A 15,235-nucleotide genomic window follows, 5' to 3' on the forward strand; every position below is an offset into this window, starting at 1 on the left:
GGAGTTATGCTTCTTCTGTTAATCAAAATGCTAACTCGAAAAAATTCTAGACCACCAGGTTTCCAGAAAGAAACAGAAATTACAGTAAGAAAATTAGAGTGTCTTCTGGCTTTTGGAGTGTGGGCTTTCAGACCTGCCATATTAGCATTAATGGTAGGACCATTAACCCAAGTGGTCTTATGTAGAACAGTCATTTCTGTTTTTGGAACAAGAGGTGTTGTCAGGAACACAGTTGGCATTAAGAGAAGTCAAACTAAGAAGAAAGCTTGACTCCATCACCTCCAAACACTTTAAAGATAATTGTTGCTCCTAAAGGGATAAAAGCTCTCAGTACAAAATCTTCCAAAGAACACTTTAATTCCCTCTGAGTTCTTGGATCTAAAATACTGGCCTAATGAAAGGAAAATGAGGTTAAGAGGGCAAAGGTGGGAGCAAACAAAAGGAGTACATATGTATATTCAAAAATCTCAAAATCATTTGTAAAAATAATCTACAAAGGCATTTCTGCTAAGAGATTTCAACTGAGATAACCAAACTGCAAAATTTCAGGGTCATTTCTTAAAAGAATAGAGAATGACACTGAAGTAGCCAACATTTATTTGACTTTGTATGTATCATTTCTAATCTATACAACTTTGTCAGGTGATCTGGCTGCATGGTTTCTTGGGAATCCCCAGTGTTACTATCTTTAGCTTTATTCCCTGTTGGGCTTATGGTATTTTCCAGAGAAAGCCCTGCTACTCTCCCATCTGGATATTCTTGTGCAATGCTTTGAAAGCAGTTTTTTAGTCATCCACTCTTTAATATGAGCAGATAGCAAAGAATTATCAAACACTTAAGAAAAAGCTGCAATACTAAACAGTGGCCAAAACAAACAGGAAAGGCAACTTGGAGGAAAGAGTCTATGCAGGGAGAAGAAAAACCAAGAAAAAAAAATTATTAATATCCTCAAGAGAGATTAATGAGTGACTTTACAATCATTAAACAAGAACAAAATGATACTTTAAAAAAATCAAGAAAAAATAGCTCTGAAAAAATTAAACACACAAATAAAAACTGGGAAGGAAGCAGAATTTAGAGAACAGTCTAGGAGGGTCAATATCTAAAGAACAGTGATTGTAGAAATGGAGAACAAAGAAAACAAGGTGAGCAAATCATAAAGAAATAACTCGGGAAAATTTCCCAGAACTGAAGGATATGAATTTCCAGAGTGGAGAGGCCCACTAGCACAGACACCTACCCAGACATATCTATGACATTCTAGAATATTAGGGTACAAGTGAAGATCCTAAAAGCTTTAGGAAGGAAAACAAAATCAAGAAAATGTACCAAGAATCAGAATAGCATTGGACTACCCAACAGCAACACGGGATATAAACGTCACTAAGAAAAAGGTGAAGGGTGGTGTAGAGGGAGATTCCAGGAAAACGGCTATGTAAGACCTTTTCTACACACCAATGAAAAAAGACTGGAATGCTCCTGGACAAACTTTCTCAAGATGATGAAATGCTAGAATACTTTATATTTTTTAAGATATTAAATAGAGAGTTTGGGGTCGCCTGGGTGGCTCAGTCGATTAAGCGGCAGACTTCGGCTCAGGTCATGATCTCGCAGCTCGTAAGTTGAAGCCCCGCGTTGGGCTCTGGGCTGACAGTTCAGAACCTGGAGCCTGCTTCAGATTCTGTGTCTCCCTCTCTCTCTGACCCTCCCCCACTCGCACTCTTTCTCTCTTAAAAATAAATAAAGGTTAAACAATTTTTAAATAGAGTTGGATTTCTGGGGACGAATTTTAGGGACAAAATAGTTGTTAATAATAAAAAATTAGGCAAATAACAAAAAAAAGTGTACAGGAAAGGAAACCAATCATACTCTCCCCTAAAAATCTCAGCTGTCAATAGCTTTTACATAGTCACAATCATATACATACCAAACAATGATCTAACAAAAACTAAAACTAACTGGGCAGGTGAGAAAGCAGGAAGTGTGGGTGTGTTGGGGGACAGGTGTGACTATTGTCTTCCATGGTGGGAAATCAAGATCTTGGCAAAAACTGGAAAATAAAAAAGTAGCCATGTAAGAATATTATTTAGAAACACAGAGATGCATACCAAAATAATTAGTTAAGGGTGTTGAAAACAATTGGCTGTGGGAAGAATATTCCTTTTTGGGGGAGGGAGGGGAAATCAGGGGATAACTGGTTTTTATAACAAGCCTTCTAGAATTAATTTATTCTTTAAACCACATACATGCATTTCCAAATTAAAACTATGTACATTTTTAAAGATGCAAAATAATTCCATTGATGTACATTTAAGAAACCCCCAAACCATTTTTATGGATACATACAAATAGTAATAATTACAGTAATAATGATTAAAACATACTGAACACACTATGTGCCTGGGACTGTTCTAAGTGCATTACCATGTGTTTGCTGATTCAAATTCATAATCCTCATAATAATCACCATGGGCTTGGTGCTATCACCACCCCTCTTTGTACGGATAAACTGATGTGCAGAGAGGTGAAGTAACTTGCTTCATGTTACACAGCCAATAAAGGGACATGCCTAGGATTCAGACTGAGTCTGGCTTCAACACCCACACTATTACCTTCTCAAATAATGCATTAAAAACAGGAAAGATGTTCATTCAAGTGATCAGAGTGGCTCCCCCTGGAGAAGAAGAAAAGGAATGGGACTGGGGAGTGGTAGGAAGGGGACTTCAATGCCATCTAGAATTTTTTTCATTAAATAAAAGAACTGCAACAATTATGAAAAACTGTTAACATTTAATTCCGGATGATGGGAACATGCATGTTTTATTACTCTCTGCAGTATTCTACAACTTAAAGATGTTTACTAATAGGGGAGAAAAACCTGAGCAAGGACAAATGAATTTATCATTCATCTTAATGATACATTGATGAAGAATTCAAGCTCTGAAACCACAAAAGATAGAATCCCAGCTAACACTAATTAGATTTGTAACCTTGAGCAAGTTGCTCAGCCATTATATTCCAGTACCCCCTTCTGTCAAATGGAACCAACAACAGTACTTACCTCACAGATACTGTGATAATTAAATGGTTTATTCTTAAAATAGTACCTACCAGTCACTCAGATGTTTTTACTGCTACTAGTATTACTACTGTACTCATTATCACCTAAGCATCGGCCACTATGAGATAACATCTTGTTTACTCTTTGCCCATTAGACTATCAACCCCCAAAGAACCGGGACCTTGCTGTCCTGTCCTCAGCTGTAAGTCTAAATCCAAGAACTGTGCTTGGCCAGCGGCATGGCTCAAATAATTTTGTTATATAAAGGCTGACTTTTGGTGATTAGGAACCGCTTGTATTTTCCCCTGCTGCCGTCATGCTATTTTATTTTATTCTTCAGTATATGCTTCTGTTGTTCCTTCTGCCTGGAAAGGCTTTCCTACCTTGATGCCTCAGCTCAGGCATCAGTTTTCCTGGGAAGGCTTTCTTGAGGTTGGGCTGCGCACTCCTCCTCTGTACACCACGTACCTTACCTTACACATAACTCAATTGCAACATGTGCCACAGTATACTGAATATGCTTGTGCATCTGTCTACTCCGACAAGAGGCAGTGAAGTAGCAATTAGCCTTGGACAAATTACGTCTCAGCTTACCTGGCTTGTAAGATGGGGATAATAGTAACACCTGCCTCAAAAGGTTCTCAAAAAATTACGAAAAATTACAAATTTGCATTTGTAAAGCACTCGGAACAATCCCTAGTGTCTAGTAAATATGAGAATGTTAAATCATACGGTAAAAATCCTGTTGAAGACAGACACAATGTCTTTGCCCATGTTTGCATTCTCCTATATTGGTGACCATTACAACTAGTCCAGACAAAAGCATTAGTGCCCAGACTAGGTCAGCTATGATAAAGATGGAGAAAGGGTGATGAGCAGGAGGCATGTTTAGAGTGATAAAGATCAACAGAACATGCTGCATGATTAGAAGGAGATGCACCATAAAGAAGATAAAACTTAGAATGACAGGTTTTGGATCCTTGATGGATACGGCTCTATTCACTAAGACGGGGAATAGAAGAAAGTAAAGAGGAAAAGGAAGAGTTACTGGCAAGTTTTTAACAAAATGCTTTTATTCAATGTTTAAAGAGAGAATTCCTTTTAGAAATAACTTGAACCTGATCAACAAAAGGCAAATCATGTCAGAAATATGACACATTACATCTAAAAGAATTTAAGCTTGGGGCGCCTGGGTGGCTCAGTCAGTTGGGCATCCAACTTCGGGTTCAAGCCCCACATCGGGCTCGCTGTTGTCAGCACAGAGCCCACTTCGAATCCTCTGTTCCCCTCTCTCTTTGCCCCTCCCCCCACTCGCTCTCTCTCAAAAATAATAAACATTTTTTTAAAAAAGCATGAAAAGAATTTAAGCTCCATGAAGACACGGACTTTTTCTGCTTTGTTTGCTGCTTTAGTTTGAGCACCTGCAACCATGCCTGGCACATTGTAGGCACTCACTATGTCAATTAAACCAAAAAGAAAGAAGCATCTCCCATGAGCCCAGCACTATTTTAAATTCCTACAGGGAAAGCAGAAGAAATGTGATACTTCCTTTCCCACATGAATATATTACTGTTTTGCATAATATTAGTAATTCACTGTATTATGCAGTACAAAATACAGCTAAGTTCTGAGAAGGAATGATACAGTAAGGGAGATGTATTGGTGGAGAATCTAAGCCTAGCCCTGAAATATGACCAGTATTTCAATAAGTTGAAAATAAAGATACTCCAGGGTGAGTGGTATAAATGTCATACAAACACAATATGATGTAATATGAAGGATCACAAGAAAACTAAGAACAGTTTTGGTAGAGTGGGGCTAGACTCTAAAACAGCCAGAAAGAAACAAAAGGCAAATAAAATGCCAACTCTCTGAAGACTTTCATTTTCCCCATTCCTAAACAGAATTAATTGGTTCCCTTCTTATAACTCTGAACACTGTTTGTGTTCCTTCTGTTACAACCCTTATCCCACTGAATCATTACTACTGGTATATGCACTAGCCTCCCCTAGAGTACTACAAGCTACTTAAAGACAGAATGTGTCTAGCATAGTGCCTGGGACATAACAGACATGACTGTGCAGGTCTGAGAGGGAATTTATTTTTTAAAAATTTTTTTTTCAACTTTTATTTATTTTTGGGACAGAGAGAGACAGAGCATGAACGGGGGAGGGACAGAGAGAGAGGGAGACACAGAACGGAAACAGGCTCCAGGCTCTGAGCCATCAGCCCAGAGCCTGACGCGGGGCTCGAACTCACGGACCGTGAGATCGTGACCTGGCTGAAGTTGGACGCTTAACCGACTGCGCCACCCAGGCGCCCCGAGAGGGAATTTATTTTTAAAAAGATAGCCAACAGAGAACTTTGCAGGTGCTAGGGAATAGGGATAACATGAAATAAATTTTTAAAGATTAGTCTCTCACTTTACTGTAGTTTTGAGTCCAACAGAAACTAAAACTGGATAAATAAGCCCAAATTCTCTCCAGAGCTCTAAAAACTTGACTGACACTCAAAGGCACTGATAAGTTACTTTTGTATAAACATTTGGCTAGGGGCACCTGAGTGGCTCAGTGACACCGAAGTGTCTGACTTCGTCTCAGGTCATGATCTCGCAGTTCATGGGTTCAAGCCCTGCGTTGGGCTCTGTGCTGACAGCTCAGAGCCTGGAGTCAGCTTCAGATTCTGTATCTCCCTCTCTCTCTGCCCCTCCCTCACTCACGCTCTCTCTCTCTCAAAAAAAATTTTTTTTAATTTATAAATATTTGGCTAAAATTTTTAAAAATCTGTTTCCCAGGTTAATTATTACTATCAGTCTTTTGCTATACACAGATGATTAAAAATAAAAATTAATACAATCTGCAAAATCAAGAAAAACAAGTCTTATTCAAATTCAACCAGTTCCTTTTTACTATGATTTGGAAGGAAGGAAGGAAGGAAGGAAGGAAGGAAGGAAGGAAGGAAGGAAGGAAGGAAGGAAGGAAGGAAGGAAGGAAGGAAAGAAGGAAAGAAGGAAGGAAAGAAGGAAGGAAAGAAGGAAGGAAAGAAGGAAGGAAAGAAGGAAGGAAAGAAGGAAGGAACGAACGAACAAACAAACGAACGAACGAACAAAAAGAAGGAAAGAAAAATTAAGGACTTCTATTAAGGTTAGTATCCTAATCTCAAGACATGAAAAGGTATCTCATGGTAGATAGCAGAAACATAGGCAATCTAAAGCCAAGAACATTCTATTCCCTTGAAGCAACAAGCCCCTCAAAATTCTGGTATGAAATTTTTCCATATTTAAATTCTATGTACTATTCAAAGTATGCTGGTAACTACTAAGAGAAAACACTATAAAGTAAGTTAACCAAACTACCTGATGGTCTACTGGAACAGTCTTCCAAACAGAAAAACAAATGTCAGAAGTAATCTATTTGCTTCTATACAACATATTTTAGACAACCTTCAACTGGAATTAAAACCACACTTTCCCAACAGAAAAACGTTTAGCAAAACAATACCGAGGACTGCTAAAATCTAAAAGAATCCTATAATGAGATTTGGTGGGGGGGGGGGCGCGGTACTTAATAAACATCATTAGGCTCTAGCTGCAAAACAGACAAGTTCGGTTAGAACGGTAGCACTGCATCTGCAGCCAACAGTAATCATCATCAGGCTAAAGAAAGGCAGGTTTTTCTTGCCATCTTTATTCAAGTATTTCACAGCAGTTATATTACAAATTACAGTAAATGTTCAAAATTCCAGAATTCAAAAATTAAATAATTTACTTCAAACTAATGTAAAATGAAGTCAAATGCAAAACATCAATTTAACACAATTCTAAATTAAACTATAAACCCAAAATAGACCATAGTTGATGAAGTCTACTTAATCTACAAAGTAGACATACGTGACCGAAACCAAAGAGGACTCCCAAAGTCTAAATAACTGAATGTACAAAATACAAAAGATGCAGGTACAAGCCCAAATTCAAGCTTACAACGTGATTACAAATAATAATTATAATAACAATGGCATTCAGCTACGGGACCTGACACTGAAGATAACCTACCGAATAGCACCATAGCTGAACCAACTTAATCAAAAATGGGAAGATATTACCACCCCACTCCCTAAAAATAAAATCCAGTAAACCTACAAATACATTGGCATATGAGAGAAATCAAGTCATGAAAGGACATAAAACAAAACAAAACAAAATTAATCACAGGTGAGATTCAAGCTCAAAAACACAATTAACTCCACAGCCATCAGTTTCAACCCTAGTGCGGTTCCATCATCTTCAAAAAGCTCCCATGGTCCCCACAGCTGAGCATTAACCATTGTTGGGCTGTGCTGTGATACATATTTTACTGATCTGAGAGCAAAGTTTTACATAGGAGCTATCATTTATAATGCTCACAATAGGAAATAAGAACAGAGGTCAATTTGTACATATTTTCGCCAATGCTATACAGCAAAAATTAAGAACTTACATAAAGGTAAACAAAATTGAGTCCACTTGGATAATTTCACAAGCTGCTTTAAACTATAGAACCACCAAATATCTGTAAAGTAAGCAAAACTGGTATAGTGTGTGGTTTTTGGGGGGGAGAGGGGGCAGAAGGGGAGCAGAGGAGTTGATATAATTTCAGCTAATTTTTCTCCCCTTGGCATTAGACTGGCTTTCTCTTTAAGACCTAAACTGTTCAAAGTGGCAGTTCCTATCATACTGAGGGTGCCTCCTATTTCTCCATCTATATCAAGGTTAAAATAAAAAAAACTTGATCTTTTGGAAGCATTTTAATGCTAAACATAAATAAATTTCCCTTGTCAAACCCACTGATGGCTAAAATCTTAATTAACTTGTACAAATTTAGTAACCTACTAAGAACATGTGCGTTTTTTTTTTCCTTTCACAAGTGCTGCTGTTACTTGAACAGAATGCTTCTGAATTAGAGTAACTGGAATAAATATTTAAAAAAAAATAGTGCAGCAAGAACCTGAGACTTGCAAAAAACCCTTTTAGCAGAAACTTGCTACAAAAAATCTGCTACATCTTATTTCATCAAATCTTTAAATTCTGTAACAATTTCCATCAAAATACAAAATGCTAATGTATTAGACAGTAAAATAGTCTGAACTGGTATGATGGTAATAAATACTAAAGAAAGCATGAAAATCCTCCCAATAATCAAATTAGAGGTTTCAAATAACCTCCCCTTTAAAATGGTTCATCGTTAATCGCACTTGCCCACCTTAAAAATACAGTGTGTCTACACGGGTAGCATCTTGAATTACATGACTTAACTGAATATTATGAAAACTTCATAGACTAGGTATAAAGAAAAAAGTGGCATTTCTTAAAAAATTAAGCTATAATTAGAAGGCGCAAAATGTTAATGTAAATGCCAAGAAGCACTTAAGATTACTGCAGTAGCCTACGGCCAAAGTGTGCTTTCTGCGCTGGCATTGGGCACACTCCGAACAGCCAGAGACAAGGAGACAAGTACCTTAGCTTCAGCGTGTAAACGGTGGCAAAGTGATTACAGGACTCTGTAAACACTACTGGTAACTAAAATACAAAAAGCTGAGGTAGCTCAGTATCTCTGCAGTAGTCCAAGACCATTTGCTCTAATTAAAACCCAAACTATATGTGTTGCATATATTGGAAAGACACACCGGCAGCTAACGGCTATAATGAATGAAGTTATCAAGCCAACTTGTCAAAATTTTCTTTTTTTGTTTAAAAATCATCTGATAAAAAAATGTCACTGCACTCCCTTTGCCTCTTTGCAACTGCCTAGACTGTGTCTCCAAATTTGTAGAAAGTTTTTGTAAAACTAGTAACCCATAATTAATTTTAGGTAAGTACAATTCAGAGAAATCACTCAACAAGGTCCAAAACGGGTTCCAATCAAAATGAATAGTTGTGAAGGTAAGCTTATGGTAAGGGATTTAAACATTAATACTGTTAATGTCCATTAATGTCCATTAATTCAAGGACCATACCAGAGCTCACCTGCAACTATGCATATAGAAAATGAACTTTATGGAGCTTCTGACAAATTCCTCTTTTCTGTCCATTTGGCAAGTCCTGGCTTTAAAACAAAACAGTAACAATTTACTATACATGAAATCATTCTTCTCTGGGAACTCATACATGAGTAACTATTAAATTGCCACTGAGAGAAGAAAAAAATGTCATCTATCTATTTTCTGGCCATCATTGTCAACAATGCTGGAAACGTGTGAGTTTTTTGGTGGACTGGGTAGTATTTGTTGTTGTTGTTTTATTACATGTTTCTTAAACAGAAACAGACCATACAGGAAAACTTACCATTTTAGTATATATCATGTGGCTTAATGAGTGTCTTGATTGAGTTTTGAAAACAAGATAGGCATTTTATACCAAAACACTGGTTGCCTCTCAACGACACAGAGTATCAAAACTTATTTTCAAGGTTGTGACCAAAGAGACATTCTAACTGATTTGCTACAAACAAGCCCATCCTTTTGTTTAGCCTTATCTTTCTCAAATGAATTAAAAGGCACGTTAAAGGCAGTTCTAAAGAGCCTAATCTAATTTCATCCAGTTTCTTCAGTTTCCCACCAGAATATACCATAGCCAACTCTAAAACAGGTTTCAGTCCATTACCCAGAGGAAAAAATAAAAACAAATACGCTAAAAGGAGCAGAAAGGAGGGGAAGGAAAAAAACAAAAACAAAAAACAAAACAGGTTGCCCACTGTTTAAACAATTCAACACAGTTAGAGAACTGCCCCATCCAGTTTCCTCGAGTTTGCTGGTCTGCTCCCTAAGAGAGAAGTCTCCAAAAGAGAGTGCACGAAAAGAGGAGCAGAAGTGAGAGCAGTTTCTGTAGCACCAAAATCTCCAATCTGTGGGGTTGTATTTTTTATTTGTGGAAAATACAACATGTTTCTGAAGTTCTGTTTGGTTCTTGTAGGCTGGTTGGTTTCAGGTACCTGAGACAATAGCACCAAATTCAACAGAGAGAAAGAATGAGTGAGAGAGCACTTTACACCAAGGCTCTGCACATAATTGGTGCAATTTGAAATTGAATGGCTCAGAAGACTGCTCTGTCAGGAGCAGATTGGAGAGGATAAACCACTCATCTTGAAAAGTTCATAGGAATGTCTCAAACATATGAACTGTTCTTTCCATCTCCTACAAGGGGAAAAAAAAGTGCATGTTATCTATTAAAGGAAGGACAAAAGTATTATGGGAAAATTCACTCTAACTTTTTAGAGAAAGAAATTTAGGTACAAGTTAAGCTTTAACTATTTTCCTAATTATAATATGGGAGCTTCTCTGTAAGACTATCTTATCTGCCCTGGACACTTCCAAATGCCTCCCATTGGATATTTAGGCGAATGGATGATGCTAGTACCACTCAATGAGTATTTATTGTGCCAGATATTGTACTGAGAGATTTATGTATATAAATAATTTGTCAGCTAATAAAAAGAGTCAATTTGAATATAGATAGCCTTACTCCAGAGCCTGAGTCCTTCCTTTACTCATATTCTCCCAAAGCAAAATGAATGTACTCAGCCTAGTAAAACTTGTACCCAAAGTAGAATGCACCTGTTCCCACTGCAATTCACTCTAATCAGAGCTGAAAGAAAAAAGGAGGGAAAAAAAGAGAGCCAGAAATAGTCACTGCCATCACCACCAGAAATGCCACTCACTGGTGATTCTGCTATAGCTCCCTTCCCTCCCTAAACAAAACCCCTAGATTATAGAGGTCCAAGTCCCCTACTGAAAAATGTTTCAGTACTAAAGAGTATTCAATACATTCAAGCTAATCAAATGTCAATCATGTGAACAAACAAGTTCTGGGTGGGTGGGGGGTGGGGGGTAGTAAAGAACTCTACCCTACACATTTCACTTAGATGGCCAAGTGTCAAATACATCTAAGGCATCTGGTACATCTCTGTATACAATTAATAGGCCAGATTATCATTGATCAAAAATTTCTCATATATGATCAATAAAAATCACTTTTGCTAAATGTTTCATCATCTTATTACTGAATAAGAAAAAAAAAAAGTCAGGTTATAAAACAATATACAATATGACCTCAATTTTTAAATATACATTCACATACTTTGCTCTCTTCCTTTGATTCAAGTCCAATATTCCTTATTACACATAAAAAATAATCCCATCCTCTGCATACAAATCTTTAATATACTAGAAATGCTCCTGGAGAGCAGGGACTGTCTTATTCATGTTTTGCAGCCCAAACATCTAGCACAGTATCTGGAACTACAGGCATTCAATAAATATGTAATAACCAGACCACCAGATAAATAAGCTAACAGGCAAATGAATAGGGAGTCTAAGTCACTTAGCCATTTAGTGGGTTTCTATTTGCTCAGATGACTTCAAAAAGCAGAAGTGTAGCTAGATGATGTAAATTGTATGAACAGATATGAGTTCCTATTTATAAGGAAGAACTCACTTATGGCCCGAAGTTGTCTAGAAAGGGAACAATTCACTTTAAGAGTGCCTAAACAAAAGAACAAGCACTCCTTTGTGCAGCCATTTCATAGGACTAGACCTGATTAATGAGATGCCTTTTAAGTTCTCTTCTAATCATTAATGGGGTGGCAAACACATCTCACTTCCCAGGCCCATTCCTTTAATCAGCAGTGGCTGCCTTGATAGCACTGGTAAGGACTGTAAGGCCATTCCCACATTCAACTGGCCCAAGTGATATGTTTAGTGATGTCAGTAACAAGAAAGGGACAAGAGAATTGTGGCATGCTCTTCTGTGTATTTCCTAACCCAGAACCACGAATTTCTGTGTTTTCATAAACAAAGAATCTCAGATTACTTCTGTCCTGAGACAAAATGATACAGTAAGGCTTTATTCTTCAAACTATAACTCTTAATGAGTCTTCTAATCTTAAATCTTCAAAACATTCTTCAGTTACTTGGTGAAAGATAGAGACTAACTTTTTTCCCTTTTTGGGGGGAGGTGGGGTGGACAAGTAAAAGCACGTATCTGTTTAAGGATGCACTGAGCACTTACCTCTACAAGTTGTGATTTGTCATAATCTTTACGATGACGATAGATGCACTGACTAAGAAGAGAATATAATCTCTCAAGTTGATCAACTGCCAGATTGTTGCTTTTATCTACCAATAAATCAAGCAATTTCTAAGAAAAATTAGAAGAAAAGAGAATAAAATAAAGTTTGTTTTCATTGTTCACACTGAAACAGTTATATTCAAATGGTTAGGCAAGAGACACCACAGGCTATAATGTAACAGTGACACCTGATTTTAGAAGATTCTAGGGCTTAGTTTATTACCAAGACCATTTTCTAAATCCCTCAAAACACACAAAACTCTTTTTTTTTACTAGAAGCCCCAAAGCACTTATATTCCTAGGTTATAGCAAGAGATTATCAAAACTAGCTTTGTTCAACTGACTACAAACATATTGAAATGTGTTTCCATTCATTTAAAATTGACGATGGGGGGACAACACCTGGCTGGCTCAGTCAGAAGAGCATACAACTACTGATCTCGGGGTTGTGAGTTCGAGCCCCACATTGGATGTAGAGATTACTTTAAAATAAAATCTTTAAAAAAATAAACTGGGAATAGCTAAGCTTACCTTCAATCTCTCATGATCAACTATAAGAGGTGGCACAGGCTCAGAGGGCTCTTCTGGAACCAGTTCCAGGCTTGTCGTTTTTGCCTGCTCTAAAATTAACTTACGATATTTCTTTACTTTAGAAGCACCTACAATTGAAAAAAAAAATGCACTGCAGCAAGTAAAAGTTAAGAAAAATCAGGCTTAAACAACTATAAATTCTTTTACCCACCACAAAAACTTTTTGGAATAAGGGTATATTCTTTAAATGGTAAATGATTTTTTTTTGGTAAGAATAAGTAGCCCACATTAAAGAGAACTAAACCACAACTATGAAAGCCAAGCCATACTAGAAGATCATCTAATAAACATATCCACTTAAAGGAAGAGAAAAGCAATCTTCACCTCTAAGCACTAACTTATAAAGCAGTCTTCACTCTTTTTATGATTCACTCTTTTTACTATAGCCATCATTTTATAATTTGGAGCTTTCAGGGGTGCCTGGGCGGCTCAGTCTGTTAAGCATCCAACTCTTGATTTCGGCTCAGGTCCCAATCTCACAGTTATCAGATCAAGCCCCTCAATGGGCCCATGCCGAGCATGGAGTCTGTTTGGGATTCTCTCTCTCCCTCTCTCTCTGCCCCTCCCCTGCTTGTGCTCTGTCACTCTCAAAATAAATAAATAAACATTTTTTAAAAATTTGGAGCTTTCAGAACTGGAAGAGGGGAAGGAACCTAGAAAAGCAGATGCAAACACCAAGTAAGGCCAACCTATCTTCATTATTTCCTTGCAAAGAAAAAAAATCTTCCTCAACATTAACTGAAATTTCTTATTTTTCTCTTTTACATTGCCCAGAATTCTATTAGAAATTGATCTGGGTTATGACAATTTTCCTTAAAAATATAAGCCTGTTTAAAGTATAATAGGGCTAGTGATCTTTCCTACCTTAGAGTGAAATACTATAATCTAATTATTTTCCTCTCAACATCATGCCAAGACCAGCCACACTACGAAGAAAGCAAATTCTGAGGTGGCTGAGCATGATCTGACAGCACCAGGCACTCCAAGGGCTAGCCAGGGCTGGAGGCCATCAAGCTCTATGCTCCCCTCTGTCTGCATACTCTATGAGAAGGCCTGGGGGAAGGAACACCAAGACAAACTAAACTATTTCAGAACTCCATACAGGACTGGCCCACATCACAGACACCAAGGAGAACCTTTCCCCTCCCTCCTGCCTTAATCCTCTTATTCCCACGTCTTCAAACAATTCCCTCTCATCAATGCCTGCTAGACAAATAGTAAAAGAACTAAAATATTGCCTTCGAAAACAAATACCTCCATGTAGCAGAGAAACTGTATATTTCAGACAGGCTTTAGAGTGAAAGCCTTATTTTATAGTTCAATTAACATATGCGAAGAGTTCTGTTAAGACCTTACTGATCTCATTACCCTATCTATGGACATCCAGGAGCCTGATAGCTTGCATTAGGTAACACTGCCCTCCCTGACATTTACAAGTGAAAACTTCAGGTAAAGCTTTTACACAACAAATATCTTTAAAGTTTTTAGGTAATCAATTGAACATAATATTAATTTAAACCTTTTCTGCAAGCTCGCTAAAATCTCATAGTGAAGAACACTAAAAAGGGTTCCTTGCCTCGTACCCACAGTGCCTCATCAGAAAGAGCTCTCCCTTTCTCCCACTCTGTCCCAGTCATTACTTAACCCTAGCTTCAACACATTTTTAAAGTTCTGACCGTATGATAAATATAAATAAATACCAAAATAAACACTGCTCTTAAAACTACCTTCTATTATTGAAGAAAAAGAAAAATTCTCAATAGGTAGCATTTAAGAACAGTACACACACACACACACACACACACACCCCTACCTATCTCTTTATCCATTAAAAGAATTCTAAGACTTTGAATTTTATTTTCCTACTTCCTAATTCTGCTAAAGGGCTCAAAAACTGGCAGCGAAAAACTTTTCCCACATAGCCCAAATCCCAGGCTAAAGCTATATATAACTCCGCACAATTTAGAGAGCATGACAGAATTTCAAAATAGCCTTGCGTTAGAAGAGTACCTATTCAGGATAGAAATGTATATTCAAAGGGGAGATCTCTAACTCACCCCATCCCACTATGGGCCAAAGAATGAAAAATAAACTAAAGCTAGGAAACCCCAGGCCCCCATTACTGCTTCTTCTTAAAAGAATCACACAGCCACGGGAAGTCAGAAGCTGGCAGAGTGCTCTGAGTCTGTGAGAACAAGGTAGATCTGACAGTGCTCATTCTACCGTTTCCTATACCAATGGCCTTACAAAGCAATGGAGCACCTTAGACTCAACATCCCTCAGATTCAACAGTGAATGCCTGGAATGAATATACCTCAGTATGTGTCAGGTACCAGAACAGGTGATTAACATACATGACTTACTTAACCTCTGCAGTGACACAACTCTAAGTTTAATTCAGAAGATGGAAAAACAGGTTTGGAGAGTGTAAGTAACCAGCTCAAAGTCACATGATTATGATGAACAGAAGTGGTAATTTAACG

The 15,235-nt window shown here is 37.6% G+C and overlaps 1 protein-coding gene across 3 annotated transcripts in view; it reads right to left on the bottom strand.

Moving 5' to 3' along the window:
* Positions 1-6,726: 6,726 nt before the first annotated feature.
* ATAD2B (ATPase family AAA domain containing 2B) overlaps positions 6,727-15,235 on the bottom strand; it is a 168,016-nt gene continuing 159,507 nt past the window's right edge. For all 3 annotated transcript variants that reach the window (XM_058682648.1, XM_058682647.1, XM_058682649.1), the window contains 3 exons: positions 12,693-12,820; positions 12,102-12,230; positions 6,727-10,228 (listed from right to left, as the gene is read on the bottom strand). In XM_058682648.1, coding sequence (XP_058538631.1) covers positions 10,187-10,228; positions 12,102-12,230; positions 12,693-12,820 — 299 coding nt within the window. In that variant the 3' untranslated portion in view covers positions 6,727-10,186. The remainder of the gene's footprint in view (positions 10,229-12,101; positions 12,231-12,692; positions 12,821-15,235) is intronic.

Source organism: Neofelis nebulosa, chromosome 9 (assembly GCF_028018385.1).
Source record: "Neofelis nebulosa isolate mNeoNeb1 chromosome 9, mNeoNeb1.pri, whole genome shotgun sequence".
Classification (NCBI taxonomy): domain Eukaryota; kingdom Metazoa; phylum Chordata; class Mammalia; order Carnivora; family Felidae; genus Neofelis; species Neofelis nebulosa.